The sequence below is a fragment of the Aotus nancymaae genome, unplaced genomic scaffold, assembly GCF_030222135.1.
Source record: "Aotus nancymaae isolate 86718 unplaced genomic scaffold, 86718_ANA_hifiasm-v0.15.2.pri h1tg000018l, whole genome shotgun sequence".
In the NCBI taxonomy this organism is placed as follows: domain Eukaryota; kingdom Metazoa; phylum Chordata; class Mammalia; order Primates; family Aotidae; genus Aotus; species Aotus nancymaae.
In genome coordinates this window covers 6574122-6591768 of record NW_026988430.1, presented here as the reverse complement: position 1 = coordinate 6591768, position 17647 = coordinate 6574122, and the positions used below count along the sequence as shown (strand labels likewise).

General features: G+C 50.3%; 1 protein-coding gene across 7 annotated transcripts in view; it reads left to right on the top strand.

Annotated features, from left to right (window-relative positions):
• The window catches only part of MPRIP (myosin phosphatase Rho interacting protein), a 152892-nt gene extending 140097 nt beyond the window's left edge, over positions 1–12795 (top strand). For 5 of the 7 annotated variants that reach the window (XM_064378207.1, XM_064378205.1, XM_064378204.1 and 2 more), the window contains 8 exons: positions 446–593; positions 1398–1515; positions 2752–2911; positions 3851–3970; positions 4975–5061; positions 5705–5867; positions 8646–8731; positions 12065–12795. In XM_064378207.1, the coding sequence (XP_064234277.1) occupies positions 446–593; positions 1398–1515; positions 2752–2911; positions 3851–3970; positions 4975–5061; positions 5705–5867; positions 8646–8731; positions 12065–12136 (954 nt within the window). In that variant the 3' untranslated portion in view covers positions 12137–12795. Of the gene's footprint in view, positions 1–445; positions 594–1397; positions 1516–2751; positions 2912–3850; positions 3971–4974; positions 5062–5704; positions 5868–8645; positions 8732–9252; positions 9316–12064 lie in introns of all 7 variants that reach the window. The other 2 variants (XM_064378208.1, XM_064378203.1) reach the window with 1 other exon arrangement.
• The last annotated feature ends 4852 nt before the right edge of the window (positions 12796–17647 follow it).

Here is a 17647-nt window from a genome sequence, read left to right as displayed (position 1 = left end):
TCCCTGTTTGACAGGCCTTTCACTGTGTCCCTCCAAACCAGACACAACCAGCCTCTGCACACGTGCTTTCTCCTCCCTCCTTCCTGTGGGCCCCACCTGGCAGCCCCACAGGAAGGTTGGGGATTTGGTTTCCATTTCATAGCAGCCTCTCCCCACCCAACATACCACTTCTTCCAGGAAGAAATGGGGCACAGGACAATCACAGAAATAAGATGTAGAGTTGACTGGGAACAAACACCCTTTTCTGAGTGCTCTGATGGCATCGCTGAGAATCCCCAGACAGCCCCAGGGATCCTGCTCAGGGCACCTAACATGGAGCAAGCTCAGTGAGTGCCCAGTCACAGCTGGGCCTGGATGGCATGGGATTTCTGGCTCATTTATTTTAAAAGGCCCCCAACTTAGAGGTAAAAAAAGAAGTCAATAAAGTCCCTTTTGCATTTTGCAGGCCACATGTGAGCGAGGGTTTGCAGCAATGGAAGAAACGCACCAGAAGAAAATTGAAGATCTACAGAGGCAGCACCAGCGGGAGCTAGAGAAACTTCGGGAGGAGAAGGACCGCCTCCTGGCCGAGGAGACAGCCGCCACCATCTCAGGTGGGGGGTGGGATAACCCCGAGGGCAGTGTGGATGACGAGCTTTTCTTGAGCTAGACACACAACTCAGAGGAATGGCAGCCTTTGAATTGCCTTTTGGCTGAGATGTAAGCTTTGTTATTGAAATATAAGGAGCCTTTTGAGAGCTCTTAAGCTGAGAGCTCACCCTTCAGCCCCTGGCAATCCCCTGGCTGGCTGCACACAACCTGCACACTGCTTGGGAGCTATCCCGACCAGTGACTTTCCAGTCCCAACAAGTGACTAACCAGTGTCAATACAGCCAGTGATTTACGCCAACAAACATCTGTCAATGTAGGACCACCTCTGGCCAGAGTGTCCATGCCCTCAGCATGAGGAAACGTAGCCTCACGGCAGGTGGCCGTGAACAAGCACATCCCCTCCACCTTGTGCTACCTTCCCTTTGTGTAATTGCCACCTCAGCGGTTGGTTACTTTAGTGCCAAGGAAGAAAATACACCAGCACAAAAGCTTGCTTGTTTTATAAACTCATGTTGGAATTAAACAGTGACATTTATTTAATCAGTTTGGTTTTCTTCTAACACACGCACAAAAAAAGCCAAATCTGCATTCCTTCCAGGAGGAGTTCATGGAGAATTCTCAGCCTCCACTTACCTCAGAGAATTGGTTTGTGAGGGGCCAGCCTATCATGCAAAATCCGATTGCTGATTGACTAAGCAAGCAGCAGCAGTGGCAGGCACCACCCCATTGTGTGGAGCTCCCCACTCCCACCCCCCTCTGGGGAAGGGTGTGGCCCCTTGGTGCTGAGACCTTGTTCTTGCCTGCAGCCATCGAAGCCATGAAGAACGCCCACCGGGAGGAGATGGAGCGGGAACTGGAGAAGAGCCAGCGGTCCCAGATCAGCAGCGTCAACTCAGACGTTGAGGCCTTGCGGCGCCAGTATCTGTAAGTGGCTAGGCCTGCCCATCTACCCTCGGGAGTGCCCCTGGGGAGTGGCTGGCCAGGCCGAAGCTGGGCCCTTCCTGTGTCTTTGCAGAGGCCTCTGAGAGTTGGGGCCCAGGGATGGTGCTGAGGGCAGCTCAGATGCCCTCCTGTCCAGTGCAGGATATGGCCCAAGAAGGGTCTCCCCTGTTCAGAGAGGCTGTTCCTTGAAATGCCACAAATGTGATGAAATCAACGAAATCTTAAACTTTCTACTTGTCCAGGGCTGATCCCAGCGGCTACCCACATGTGTTTCTCAACAGCTGCCCCGTAGCCCACCAGAAGCCAGGCGGCCAGGCTTGGTCATATGGGGTAGAAGTGAGAACTATGACTACCATTTAAAAACCACACATGTTGACTGGGTGTGGTGGCTGACGCCTGTAATCCAAGCACTTTGGAGGCCAAGGCGTGCGGATCACCTGAGGTCGGGAGTTCAAGACCAGCCTGACCAACATGGTGAAACCCCGTCTTTTAAAAACAAAACAAACAAACCAAAAAAACTGCACATGTGCTGAGGATAGAACAACACCGGAATAACTGCTGTAGACTTTTTGCTTGGTAGAACTGCCACAGCCAGGAGCCAACAGATTGGGTGCCATGAGTGTCGCAGCACTCAGGCTCTGCCAGGAGCCTTTGCAGTGTAGCCAAAGCCAGGGGTCCTGCCTCAGGAGCTGGCAGCAGTTAGTGGCACCCTGTAGAGGCTCATGCTCACCTCGGTCAGAGCAGGGTGGCTCACCTGGAAGCCTCTTGTCCCTGGTTCACCTGCAAGAGAGACGGCCCTCCTGGATTCAGGGTGGCAGGGCAGCCTCAGGAAGCTTGGTTTTCTGAGTCTTGCATAGAGCCTGGTCCTGGCTATTAGGCACAGATACCTTCAAAAGTGGGTTTACCGAAAACAAACTCCAAGTCAGAAGAGAGTTCTAGAAATGGGATGTCTGTGGCCACAGGTATTGGATTCTGCCCTGACTGGCATCCCCAGAAAAGCGCTGGATATAGGACTGTCAGATTGTGAGAAAGGACCAGGGAGGGGCATGGGGCCATCTCTGTATGGGGTTCCTTATTCTGTGTGACCCAGGCTGATTAAGACAACAGACTGCGCAGATCCGACCTGTGCTTGGCTGGTCTGGTGTCAAGGAGGGACACCAGCCTCTGAGAGGCCTGGTCCTGAACCGGGCAGAGGAGTGAGTGCTGCCCTCTCCCCAGGGAGGAGCTGCAGTCAGTGCAGCGGGAACTGGAGGTCCTTTCGGAGCAGTACTCTCAGAAGTGCCTGGAGAACGCCCACCTGGCCCAGGCACTGGAGGCCGAGCGGCAGGCCCTGCGTCAGTGCCAGCGTGAGAACCAGGAGCTCAACGCCCACAACCAGGTGAGCCTGCAGCCAGGTGAGCCCAAGGTTAGTCAGGGGCACTCAAGGTCAGGTGGACCCATAGTCAGGTGAACCCACACTGGAGCTGGAGCCAGACCTTACCCTCAAAGTGGCATGAAGGTCCCCAAGCCACAGAGTGGTCCTTGCCCCAAGGCTTCACCCTGCCACCCAACGTGGCCGTCCCTGTTGTCAGAAACATCACTGCAAATAGCTGGAGCAAGGCTGTACTGCCATGTGCACCATCTGCTTACACATGAAGTAACTCTTGCTTTGACCCTTTCTGAGACTCTCGGGTGTCTTGGTGTCTTCTCTGTGCTCCTCTGAACCTCCGGCTCACTGTTTCTGGGCAGGGCCTGGCAGGATCATCCCACTCCTTGAAGATCCTGTCCCCCAGGGACTGAGCTGATACAGCTCAGGGTCAGGCTTAGTACTCACATTTATTTTTGTCAGATTTTTTTCTTAAGATTTGCTTGCTCCTCAGTTAATCGGGGTCCATTTAAATCCTGGCTAATTGAAAGGTTTGAGTCAGAGTTAGTTCAGTATTCACTTTTCTGTGGGCACCAATTAAGCAGCCCTCTATGTCCCTGCCCTGCACAAGCACCCCTTAGGACTGGGCACATAGTCTCGTTCTCACCTGAGGCCTTCCCAGGGGCCATGGCTGCTGCACCAGGCTGTGTATGAGGCTACTCAGGCAGGACTAGGTCCGCTCATTTCTGTTGTGGCTTAAAGATGACCCCACAGGAGCTCAGGTGGGACCAGCCATTGAACAGAGTGACACCAGTTATCGTGATGGAAAGGAATTAAGTGTTATCGATTGGATCCTCCCTACACAGTTCTACAGATATACAAAGAACCCAGGGAAATAGCCTTCCCGAGTTGTGTCATACGACTTGGCCCCAGGCGGCTCTGGAGTGTCACTGTTGTGTTGCTGTCCCCTAGGAGCTGAACAACCGCCTGGCTGCAGAGATCACACGGTTACGGACGCTACTGACTGGGGACGGCGGTGGGGAGGCCACTGGGTCACCCCTTGCACAGGGCAAGGATGCCTACGAGCTGGAGGTACCATCAGGAGCCAGGCCCTGCCTGACTCAGCTCTGCATCCCAGAGCTCCAGGGGAGTGCAGCATGGCCCCTGACTTACAGGATTGTGGGAGGGACAGACCCAAGACAGCAGGAGTGGAAGGGTCTGGGAAGATTCAAGTCACCCCAAGGTGGCAAGGAGCAGTGAGCTGCCAGGTGGCATGAGAGCCACTGGCCCAGCAGAGCCTTCAAGAGGCTGTGGGGATCCTGACCCCATCTCACTCCCCATACTCCCTCCCCTCCATTTCTGCCATGCCACAAACTCCACTCAAAAGGACACGTTCCATAGCCAGGTGGTTGCTGCAGCTCAGGTCAGGGAGGCTCGCTTTACGTTGGAATAATTGATTCTGGAACATTGGGTGTCCTTTTAGGAAGGCACTTAGATTTCTCCGCATTCAGTTAAAATTTCACCCTAAAATGTGCTAAAATTTCAGCACTCAGCCAGCCGGAGCTCACACTGCTAGGCCTGTTCTGGTGGCTTTGAGCTTTGTCTCTGTCATGGAGCTGCCTCCTGACAGTGACACTGAGAAGCCAAGGCTGGGAGGATTACTGCTTGGTGAGATCAGCTCCTGCCTCAAGGCCAGGTGTCAGGCCACTGTCTGCTGTGCCTGTGCCTTGTACTAAATGAGTGCTTTACCAAAAAGGCTAGCAGGGGAGGCTGAATGAGTTGTGACACAAGTGTCAGTGATAACATTAACTGATTCTCTCGGGCTTGGTCCCCAGAGACAAGCAGGTCTAGCTCATGGCACCCCAGGCTGAGGAGGGAGTCCTCGGCACTGGGAGGAATCACGGCCATTTCTTTCCTCTTCCTGTTTTTGTGTGTGAGGCTGAAGCTGTGAGCGGTGTTTAAACGATGCTTGGGCACCATGGGGCTGCCCTGCTCACTGGTGATTAGAGAGCCCTCTGCATGCTTCAGTCTGCACTGGAGACCCTGCAGGTTCCTTTGCTCCTGAATATTGGTCCCTGATCTCTCTGTCATTCTAGGTCTTATTGCGGGTCAAGGAATCGGAAATACAGTACTTGAAACAGGAGATTAGCTCCCTTAAGGATGAGCTGCAGACCGCACTTCGGGTAAGACCACTACACCACAGGAAGGCAGGTAGAGGAACAGGCTTTAGGTGACATGAGCCTCCTGAACTCAGGCTGGGGCTCAGCGAGGGTTCTTCTGAAGCAGATTTTACTCTTTTGAGGAAGGCAGTTTCCAAAATCAAGTCCTCTTAAAAGACCAGCCTGCAAGCAAGTGCTGTGGGAACGTGGATGTGAGCAGGTTGCCTGGCCTGGCTCCAGCATCAATGTGTGTGTGCTTTTTGTGTGCTTTGGAAGGAATGTTTCAGAGAAAAGTCCTGTGAAGTGAGACATGGCTTGACTTCCATTTGAGCCTCCTGGCTTCCACTAGCTTCCTCCAGGGACTCCTGGAGTCAGGGACGATGACAGAACCATTGGTGGCCACTCAGTCACTTAGGGAATCCAAGACACAGGGAGAGTTTTCCAGGCTGAAGCCCACAAGGGAGGGGCTGGGGCACTCAGGGCCACATCGAGATGGTTATGCCTGTGTCCTCAGGTCCCATGGTTTTCCCTCTCTGTCCACTTTCTGCCTCTAGAAGACAGAGGTGAACAAGCCTCCCTACCATGTTCAGCCCCCGGGGAGATAGGCCATGTTGTGCATGCCCCTCTTTCCTGGATGTAACTACCATTCTGTCATTTCACTCCCAAGGACAAGAAGTACGCTAGTGACAAGTACAAAGACATCTACACAGAGCTCAGCATCGCGAAGGCTAAGGCTGACTGTGACATCAGCAGGTTGAAGGAGCAGCTCAAGGCTGCGACAGAAGCACTGGGGGAAAAGTCCCCTGACAGTGCCACAGTGTCGGGATACGGTGCGTCCTCAGGTCATGCCCTCTGGGTTATTGCTCAGGGGATTGTGGGGTTTGATCATAGAGGTTTACCGGTGCTTGACTCGAAGTAGAAGATTCCCAGTGCTGCTTATAGACCCAGGCATCCCCATGGAGTAGGAGCACCAGCCTCACACGGCTGCCCTAGACAGCCCTCGCTCCCATGCGCAGCGGTGGACGCTGTGCCAGTTGCTCTACAGAGAACCCACAATATCAGCATAATATTTTCAAAGTAATAACAAGTCTTGTTTTTCTGAAGAACTCAACCACTAGACAGAAGTAGCTCTTACTAGTTGCTTGATCCCAGGATTTTACTATAAAATCTATAAAAGGCCATAGAGTGGAGAATGGGAGGGAGCTCCCTGCTTTCTGGAATGAACAGCAGGACTGACTCTTTTTTTTCTTGGCTAAAAACATTTAGATACCCTGTAAAAAATAGATGGCAGAGAAGATGAAAGAGGTAACATTTTATCAAGCATTTTCAGATCATACATAATTTTTTTTTTTTTTGAAACTGGGTCTTGCTCTGTTTCCCAAGCTGAAAAGCAGTGGCACAATTTCACTGCAACCTCCACCTTCCAGGCTCAAGGATTCTCCCACCTCAGCCTCCCCAGTTGTTGGGAGTACAGGCACGTGTCATCACACCTGACTGATTTTTGTATTTTTAATAGAGATGGGGTTTCACCATGTTGCCCAGTCTAGTCTCAAACTCCTGGGCTCAAGCGATCCAGCCACATTGGCCTCCCAAAGTGCTGGGATGACAGGTGTGAGCCATTGTACCCAGCCAGATTATACATAATCTCATTTGACCTTTATCTTGACCTTTTATACAAAGACCCACCAACAGGAAAAGATGTGCTAGCTCATTAATAGCCTCCCCCCGCAATAAAAAATCAGCTTTTTTTCTGTCAGGCAAGAAATAGTGATTATGATGGTATTGACAGATGCTGGGAGGAAGAATCATTTTTCCACAAATACATTGAGTAGTCAGGCATGGTGGTAGGCCTGGCTTCCCAAGAGGCTGAGGTGGGAGGATCACTTGAGCCCAGCAGTTCTGGGCAGTCATGTACCAAGCTGAGTCAATCAGGTGTCCACACTAAGTTTGCTATCAATATGGTGACCACCAGGTTGCCTAAGGAGGGGTGAACTGGCTCAGGTCTAAGTGAAACAGATCAAAACTCCTATGCTGGCCAGGCGCAGTGGCTCACACCTGTAATCGCAGCACCTTGGGAAGCTGAGGTGGGCAAATCACTTGACCTCAGGAGTTCAAGACCAGCCTGGGCAACATGGCAAAACCCTGTCTATACAAAAAATAGAAAAAACGAGCCAGGATTGCTAGCATGCACCTGTAGTCTCAGCTATTTGGGAGGCTGAGGTAGGAGGATCACTTGAGCCCAGCAGGTGGAAGTGGTAGTGAGCTGTGACTACCCTGCTTACATTCCAGCCTGGGTGACAGAATGAGACCCTGCCTCAAAAAAAAAAAAAAAAAAAAAAAATCATCTGTGCTGAGCTGTAGTGGAATCACACCTATGAACAGGCACTGCATTCCAGCCTGGGCAACAGCAAGAATCTGTCTCTTAAAAGAAATAGAGAAGGCCGGGCGCGGTGGCTCACGCCTGTAATCCCAGCACTTTGGGAGGCCAAGGTGGGTAGATCACGAGGTCAAGAGATCAAGACTATCCTGGCCAACATGGTGAAACCCCATCTCTACTAAAAATACAAAAATTAGCTGGGCGTGTTGACGTGTGCCTATAGTCCCAGCTACTCAGGAGGCTGAGGCAGGAGAATTGCTTAAACCTGGGAGGCGGAGATTGCAGTGAGCCGAGATCGTGCCACTGCACTCCAGCCTGGTGCCTGGTGACAGAGTGAGACTCTGTCTCAAAAAAAAAAAAAAAAAATAGATAAAACAAAACAAAAAACTCACATGCACAGTTTGTATGCTATGACTCAATATACATTTGTGTTGCAGGTATTTAAGTAGACATTTGTAAGAAGCCTAAAAGACTGCTGTCTGGGTGGGTGGACGATGTTGGGTGGGTGGATAAGAAGGCCTTGGCCTTATCATCTTGCTTTAGACAGCCTTGTGCTAGCAGGAGGAAGGTGGAGAATCATAGATAATGGGGGTAGAGTCTGCTCAGCATTGAGGTTCCACACCAGAATGAGGAGACCAAGTCCCTTTGGAGGGAATGCTGTTCTGGGCTACAGTCATACTGCAGGAAGCCCTGGTGGCACCCCACATACCCATTCTCCCATTGTGCTGGTGTTTTATGGTGGTCTGAAGAGATCTAGCATATTTTATGGTTATTAGCTTTGAATTCCCTTAGAGTTTTTTGTTTGTTTGTTTTTTGAGACGGAGTCTCGCTCTGTCACCCAGGCTGGAGTGCAGTGGTGCGATCTCTGCTCACTACAGCCTCTGTCTCCCGGGTTCAAGCGGTTCTCCTGCCTCAACCTCCTGAGTATCTGGGACTATAGGCACATGCCACCACTCCTGGCTAATTTGTATTTTTAGTAGAGACGGGGTTTCACTATGTTGGCCAGGATGCTCTTGAACTCCTGACCTCGTGATCCACCTGCCTTGGCTTCCCAAAGTGCTGGGATTACAGGCGTGAGCCACTGCACCTGGCCTTCCTTAGTGTTGTTTAAGGAAGCATCCTAAGTATGCTGCAGTAGGAAGCTTGGGAAGTGTTTCAGGATTCAGTCTGATTCCAGAGGATTTCAGAAAGCAAAGATAACAGGTCTGTTTGTTTTCATTATGTACTTCAGATATAATGAAATCTAAAAGCAACCCTGACTTCTTGAAGAAAGACAGATCCTGTGTCGCCCGGCAACTCAGAAACATCAGGTCCAAGGTGAGTCTGGGATCCAGCCCCTGGTGGGAGAGGCTTGAGGACACTGGGAGAAGAGCCCAAATTGAAGTCTGGGTGCTCCCATGGGCCACAGCTGCAAAGCCCCAGAGCCCAGCACTTAGCCAGCCCCAAGCTCACCCTGCTGGGCTGGTTCTGGTGTCTTTGAGCTTTGTCTCTGTCTTGGAGGTGCCTCCTGGCAGCGACATTGAGAGGCCAGGGCTGTGAGGAGCAGTGCTTGGTGTGATCGGCTCCTGCCTCAAGACCAGGTTTTACCCAGCCCCGCTCGTGTCGGCCTGCTGTCAGCTGTGCCTGTGTTGTATTGTTTCTTGCACATCACTGTTGTGACACTGGTGCCGCCTCGCAAGAAATGATGCTGCCTGCTCTCCTTCCCCAGCCAGGAAGCAGCACATTTTTAGTGTGCTGTCCAGAGCTGGGCGGGCACAGGAGGGCGGGCGGAGGTGGGAGCAGCACCACGTGTGTTTGGGATTGGTTGTGTGTCTCATGTCTGCTCTCTCCTCTGACAGTCCGTAATTGAGCAGGTCTCGTGGGATACCTGAAATGCACCTGCTTCCCGGCCCATGCAGGAGGTAAACCGCCTCTCCCACCACCTGCATGCACTGCTCACACCCCCATGGCAAACACCTGCATCATGATTACTTTATTTCAATTCATCCTGCTCCAACAAACACATACCAAATCCAAGTGAGGTTTCTTTAACCTGCTCTGGGAAGTTAATTGGCACTCTAACCTCTGAACAGAGTTAACCCTGGCAGTGAGGCACTCCCCTAGCCTGGTGGCCATGCCAGCAGAGAGGTAGGCACCCATCAGCATGCATGTGGGGTAATCTGTGCACAACGACTGAACTCACTCTACCCTCTTAGAGGACACCTGTCCTGCCATCTCTCTCAAGGTGGCGTTGACAGATACCCACGCTGGCAAGTAAAGTCCACCATCACCAAAGGCCTTGCCCACCTAGTGAGCCACTTAGTGGCCTCTGTCTCTCAGGGCTAACAGGCCAGTCATTCTAGGAATGGATGAATCAGGACTAGAGCTTCATGCAGGTGGTTCAGAAGAGCATGATAACTGCAAGCAATAGGGGCTAAATATTTACCAGTATTTTTTTTAAACAAAACAAAAGCTTCTCACTAGGTGCCACTGAAGGCCCTATCCCAGAGAGGAAGTGGGGGCAGGCCCATGGTGGGAGACACCCCGAGACTGAACGGTTGCCAGCTCAGTGGCTTGATCTCATTAATTCTGGGATGAGAAGGTGAAGGAAAGCAAGAACCACATCTTCCTGCCTACACTGGTCCTTTCTCAGGTGCACTCACAGCACCGTGCCAGCTGAGGGACTTCAGCCTGAGGCTTGGCTAAAGAGTTGAGGGTTTTAAGCCTAGTCAGTTTTGTTTTATTTTTCTACAGTCCTAAGTCACCTATACCCAAACATGGTTTGGGCTTGATCAAAAATTTTTGGGCATTTTTCTTTAAACATAAAGAACATTTTGTTTAGCAAAATGAAACATTCTTTTTTGGTTCATGGTTTTCTTATTGAAAATTCTGCTGCTTCTTTGAGACTACCCTCTAGCTAGTGTCTTTGAGCTTTTCTTGAATGAGTTTGAAGTTCACTATTAGTGATTTGGGTTTTTGGACCATGCCTGTAAGTGACACTCAGGGTAGAGAACCGGCTGTCACTGACAAGACCCTTCCAGGGCCCCTGACAGTAACTCTGTGTAGCTCATGGGTGGGGGATTCTCACAGTGGCTGAGAACCAGCCAGAGCAGGGATGAGGGAGCAGACTATCTGGACCCCAGGGCAGACTCAAAGGATGGAGAGAAACCCCCGGATGGGGTCCTCCTGAAGTGTTTTTAAGCTGGTGTTTGGCTTGGCTGTGTTTCTGTGATAAGAAAGTCCTTGGAGTGCAAGGCCAGTCCTGCTGACCCCAGCAGAAAGATGAGGACTTCGTAGATGCAACAGGACAGGATGGGGCCATGCTGGCGCTCCCAGGACACATTAGGAGGCACAGGCACAGGTGGGCGTCATCTTTTTCCTCAGCTGTATCTGAAGACTCCACCCAACCCTTCAAGAAGATGGGCATGAAGTTGCCCAGAAACCATACTTCTCATTGGTGTTTTTTGGTATGGCATCTGATGTACACTGATCTGTGTCTTTCGTTCTGTTCTGTTTTTCTGTCGTGCCTCACTCAAAAGGACTGCAAGTCTCAGCTGCTACAAAATCAAAGCCAGCAAATTGCTTAAGAGCAGCATAGCCTTTTCTGGGATTAAGACCCCATTTCTGGGATTGAGAATCCCTCAGGGCTCTTAAGGGGCCCTGTGTCTGTGGTCAGCTCAGTATATGGTGCTGCAGGAGGCGCTCAGTGGAGAGGCCAGCCAAGGGGGAGATGAGCCCCAGAGGGAGCTGGCTGAACCCTGAGGGCCAGGCATGGCAACCAAACCTGTATGGGAGTCCTTGAGCTGAACAGCCACCAGGAGAGAAGCCAGAAGATACAGAGAGAGAAACAGCCTCCTGCAGCCAGTGTGGGGATAGTGTAGGGGGCTTCACTTCCTTCCCACCCTTGGAATTGTAGCAAGCCCAACATCACCCGAGCCTGAGGTGTGCCCTTGTAACTGGGGCGGCTGTCAGGGTTTCCCCTACTCCCCTGGGCCTGCTGTAGGAGGATTCTGGGGCTTCTGATGCAGTGCCTGCAAGGAGCAAACCCAGGCCTTAGGAGTGATCAAACTCACAGCTAGCAGGAAGCGGGATGTGATAGTGACATCCCCCAGCCATGCTCCAGGGGCCTGCCTCTGAGTAACACTTAGGCTCAGGGCTGCCTGCCTGGCTCGGCCCCAGCGCCTTCAAGGGTAACCAGATGTCTACCCAGGTCCTCTGCAAGACTGGCTACTGTGAGACCCCTATACCCTCCTCATCTGAGGCTGTTAGGTAAAGAATCTCTCAGGAGCTGAATGCGGACAAATCCACACACAGGACAAGACACAGGGATGGGCAGTCTCCTCGCTCATTGCACTGTTTTCCCTGGCTGGATTTGTCTGATCACTGCTTGTCTAAAGAGCCCAAAGCTCAGAATTTAGCTGCTTTAAACACATGGTCTTGTCTCTCTTGATTTTTTTCCTTTTTCGTCTTAAGTAATTTTCTGAAGGGGAAAACATCCTCCACCAATAACAGCATTTCCCCAGGCCTCTCCTCCTGGCATGCCCACTAACTGCACCTGCACCCGACTCTCTGACCGATGCCGGCTCCACCAGCGATCGGGTCTGGTCTGGTCCGGTCCGATGCAGGGGGTCTAACAGTGTGTTTATTTTCTCCTGCTCTGTCTCTACCCAGAGTCTGAAGGAAGGCCTGACGGTGCAAGAACGGTTGAAGCTCTTTGAATCCAGGGACTTGAAGAAAGACTAGCTGTGTCCCATCCAAGTTGAGCACGCACCTTCCCCAGCTTGCAGCAGCACACCCTGAGCGCTGCTTTTCACCTGTACCTTTGTTTTATTATTATTATTGCTGTTGTCATCGTTAACTGTGGGCATGGAATGAGTGAGGCTGGCTTCTGGGTTGTCCACACCACACCACTCTGCTGTGTTGACTTCCTGTTGTTTTCATCAAAGCTTTTTTTCCATGGTATTGTAAACTTAGGCCAGCATTGGGGGCTGGGAGGACATCTGTGTTAGCCCCTTCCTGGCTGTGACCCGCCGCACTCATTGTCAGTATTAAGGCCCAGCAGCCTGTTGATAAGCTACCCTGTCTCACCACGCACTGGTGTGGAAACAGGGCCCAGCCAGCATGCCTCAAAGTAGATGGAATGGTCAGAGAAAAAGCCGTGCGGACACTCCAGCTTGGCCTGGGTCACAGCACTGACTCCTCACCTGCTAGTCTGGCTGTTAGAGGAGGAGGTGTGCTGCCTTCCGGCCTGGGAGGAGGACAGCATTTTCTATTTGTTCCACTGATGCAGCTTAGAACCACACCCCTGATAATTGTGGCAAACCTCTCACAACCTGGAAAATGTTGAAAGCAACCATTCCTATTTTTGTTTGTTTTTTATTAAATCTTGCACAAAATCCCCGGCCCCTCTCCTTCCTTTCTTCCTTTTTCCGCTCGTTCTTTTCTTGGTCTCCAGTAACCCTGGTCTTTTCATAACTACTCAAGATTGTTGACCTGCAGCCTGGGTTTCAGACTCTAATTGCAAAAAATGATGAATTCTCTCCGGGAATCATTCAAAGTAGGGGAAGGTTTGGGGTTTGGGTTTTTTTTGCCTTTTGGAGAAGAAACTGTCATTGCTTTGGAAAAGGTTGAGAGGAGACCCCTGTTAAGTAAAGAAGAAGGTACAGAGGATGTCAGAACCTGATGAGAACAGCCCATTAATGTGTTTTAAGACTCTGATCTTAACTTTCATAATTAATCTGAGCTCTGGAAACCTATCTTGCAGCATTTATCTTTAAAAGGGCCTAGTTAAACTAAACCTATACTAACAATTTTGCTTTTTCTAACAGTTTGAGGAAGGCCTTTTTAACTGCCACAAAACATTCTATAGCAATTCTTGAAAATCTCTTAAATTGGAGTCTCTATTTCGGCCCCATGAAAACCATTATTCCCATTCAGATAAGGAGTATAAACAAAACCCTGGCTGGTGGAACAGGTTCTGCTACTTTAGGAACTAGGTGGGGTGTGAGCAGATGGTTTTCATGCCAGGAGCATTCTTTCACTTTGTATTCATGCTTGAGTTGGTGTGGTGATCTCTGTGGGTGCATAGATGCTTTGGGGGGTAGAAATGTAGAAATCCTATTGCTCAGTTTCTTGATTAAGTCATGAGCAAGGCCATCTGTGGCGCTCTGGCCCCACCCCTAATGTGCAGAAGGGCAGGAAGCAAGGCCTGGAGTCTTCATCTGTTTTAGGACCCGGGTTTAGGTGTTCTCTTCTCACTGGAATAACTAAGTGCTCTCCATAGGCATTGAGCCCTTTCCACAAGTTTTTAAGGGTTTTAACCCACACTTTTGCTCCTCTGATACTAGTCTTCCATGTCGTTAACAGCAAGAGAAAATTGGATTTGTTTACAAATATACTTATCTGAGGTGGCACAGTTGTGCAGCTGTAGTCCCAGCTACTCAGGAGGCTGAGGTGGGAGGATCACTTGAGCCTCGGAGGTCGAAGCTGCAATTAGCCATGATCGTGCCACTGCACTGCAGCCTGGGTGACAGAGTGAGGCCCCATATTAAATATAGATATACTTATCAGACCCCACTGACCATTTAGATTGGCAGTGCTTTGAGAAATGCACTTTTCTCTGTCGATGGGAATATACAGAAGGAATGTGTGGGACCCAGCTGTCCTCCACAGCCCCATTGTTGTCTCCAGGACACTGCTGACACACAAATGCTCCAAGACAGACAGGGACCTGGTGTGGGTTCAGATCTGACCAGACAGGAGTGTTTTTGCCTGGTATCCGGATGCTGTGACTTTGTATCATTCTCTGAGGTCCACCACCTGCCCTGCCTGGCATGGTTTCCTTTGTAACCATCCCTGCTGCCCCCTGGGTACAGACCCACTGGCCCTTCTGCAGACAGCTCCCTGCCTTCTGTTCTGGGCAGAGTCTGTGCTTAGAGACAGGATCCGTCTGCCTTCAGCCCTCACAGTTCTTTAAATTAAAGCAAGTTTGCCCATAGGTCAAAGAGAATTCGATTGACTTTTTTCCATCACTTATCCCTTGAGACTGGACTTCAGGAATCCTAAAAAATTAATATGAGTGCACCCTGTGAGGAGTCAGAGACAGACCAGCTGGGCATCTGTGTTCCTCTGCCACAGGCCTCTCCCCCAGGGGCTGATTTAGTGTAGGGTATTGCCAGGAAACAGACTGAGGCTGCTATGCCAGTAGAGAACAGGTGGGGAGGTACTCTCTGGCCATTCTAACAAAGGCCCCTTTCCTAAGGGCTCCTGAAAATGCCCTCACATAGGGACAGCCACAAACTGGGTCAAGGAAGTCTGGGTTCCCTGCTGGTGGGCTACATCCTTCGGATGGAGTGAACCAGGCAAGAAAGAGGATGAAGGTCTTCATGTTCCACCTGGACATGTCCCAGCAACAGTGGCACAGGTGTCAACTGCTGCCACACTGGGCAGGGAGCCTCGTGCTGCAGAGGGCTGGGTGCTCTCTCCAGTTTCCTTCCTGAAGGCAACCAAATACCCTGGAAAGGATTTAGCCCCTGAATTCCACGGAGAAGAAAGAACAGTGAAGAAGTAGAATTGGTTTCTGTATGGGGAGAGGAAAGTCCTCTTAGGGGCAGCTGCGAGTGGGGTCTCAGGCTGCTCCTTGGCACCACCCACAAGACAGTGAGCTTTCCCAGCTTCATCAATGAGGAAGATGTTCAAATAGACTTCAGCATTTTAATTATTTTCCTATAAATGTACTTATGTGTAGTATGCTAGCACGAGCTGGTAAGCCATGCCGCACATATTAACGAGAAAGTGAGGCAGGTTGACTCTCGTTGAGTTTTTTCGGGCATGTGCGTGATTACCTTGTGTGCACGCATGCACATGTAGAATAGTCCTTTCTGCTGGTCAGTTTCTTTATCACATGTGGTGCCTCAGCCCCAAGCAAGTGTGGAGACCAGCATTCCAGAGGACGCGCTGTCCACAGCCTCCCAGGTCCGAGTGGATCATTGGGCAGGGGTGGAGGCAGACAGTGCACTTCCCTGTGAGCTGAAAGCCTCTGCTTCAGGGAGTCATAATGGGCTTGTGCTCAGCGGGTGATGCAGTGGACGTCCCAGGGGGACTAGAGGAGGCAGCATCGGGAACATGGGGGTTTATTGAACAAAAGGTAATGTCGGAGAGGATCTTGCCTTCAGATTCAGCAAGTATCAAGGCAGAAGAGCACAGAGAGCGAGGCCCCACAGGCTGCTGAGTGATGTAGAAGGCCGGACAAGAACCTGTTCCTGCAGCAGCCACTGGCTCCCGTCACCCCTTACCCTCCAGCTCACGCAGGACATAACAGGGAGAAGAGGGCATTTCGGCTGTTAAAAGAACCCGAAAGGAATACTGACAGATAAGGCCAGAAACAAAACTGATGGCTTGAAAAACATTTTTATGGAATGTATTTACTACCATTCATTTTACTATGGAGGTAGATAGGGCTCTTAACTTTTGGGTACATGGAAACATGCTGAGAATTGAACACAATCCAGGTCATCACTCCCGCCTGGCCATCTCCTGGGAGGCTGCCATGTGCCATGGAGCTGGGACACAGAGCAGAGCCCGCCAGGTGTTGCTGGGCCCTGGAGGCCAAGGCCACCCTGCGTGGGGTCCCTGTTGGCAGCCAGGTCCCTACACAAACAATCTTATTTGGCCTACTAGGCTTTGAATATGACCTGAAGTCTAATTTGGGATGTGGGGGAAGCTCTGCTGTCCCCTGCTCCTTTGTATATTGGGTGACTTTAATGGCTGGCCACATACCCCTTTCTCCCAGCTGCTCATTCACTGACTTGCCTACGTTCCAAGACAGCCACATTTAATGTGACACATCAGTATTTATTTTTCCTGAAAAGAAGAATTTGTTCAACATGGTCCTAAAGAAGCTTGGAATTTATAGACTTTCCTTTATGAGATACAGGTTTAAAAAAAAAAAGTGACCCCTTTGTCACTAAGGGAGAAAGAAATTAAATATTTTCAAAGTTTTATGAAGAATGGAAATGATACTGTACTTCAAAGGAATTTAATGTTCAAATTTCAAAGAAAAATTGGTGTGTTGATGAGAAGTTTCACTTTCCTGGGAACTTTATTCATTTTAGGGTATGAGATAACATTCCTGGCTACGGGAGTCACTGGTCTGATGTACAAGGAATTTGCTTTATAACTAGATTGTAACTTGCCCTAAGGTCCATGTTGGAGCACTAAGAGATGACATAGGTAGAGACAATGTTTCAATTCTCTTTTCCTGCAAGCTGGGATCAGCCCTGTGTTTTCTCCTTTCCGCTGAGATGATCGAAGTTTCTCAGTGTGTTGGCAAAACAGCCCTCCCGGCTTTCTAAAAGGACTTAGGACGAAAGCTGCTGGGAACTTGCTTATTCAAAAGCTCCTTAGAATTTAGGCATCTGCATACTGTTTTCCCACCTTTCACCTTCCTGGGCTTTTCTGCCCTCCAGCATTCTTCTGAAGAGAGGTTCCTAGCCCGCTCAAGTCTCCAGTGGGTAAATACTCAGCGACTGCACGTGGGTTTTCCATGCACTTAGAGCTTGAAGGTTGGCCATGTACAAGCACACTCCTTCTCGCCTCTGGCTTTTCCTCACTTTTTCCTCACTTTTACACCCTCTTTAAAGGTGTAAACTCCTCAGATATTAGATTTGTGATCACATGAAAGGTCATGTTCACACTGAAAGGTGAAGGCCACCATGGTTCTCAGTGCCAAGCAACAGAACGTTCCAAGACGGGCATTCTTCCTTGCACAGCAACTACGGCAGGTTGTTCTGCAGCCTGCCCTTAGAGGTGGCTGTTCATTGTACCTTCGTGCAGTTGTTTACACACTTGTGCTGACAGCTTTCAGCAAGGGCATGTGTCCACAGCTGAGGGCAGTAAGAACCAGCCTAAGCTGAAGGCTAGTAACACGGCGCTGTAGGCCCTTTAAAAGGGAAGCCTGACATAAACCCAGTGTGGAAAGGAACATTATCAGTTCTCTCAAATTTTGACTGCCAGGGACAAAACCCTGCTTATTCTCTTGCCCTTTTCAGAACTGTGAGCTTCAAGTATTCTTGCTTCTCTGTAAAGGGAAGACATCTCTCCCTTTTCTGAAATCCTTCAACAAAAGAAAAGACTCTTGGCAGGGTAGGGGAGTCAGTAGCTCAACACTAGATCATCCCTGTAGATGGGGCCGTTTCCGTCTGAACGCACCTTGGGTCCGAGTCCTTAGGTATTCGGGTGCAGTGCTTTGTGGAT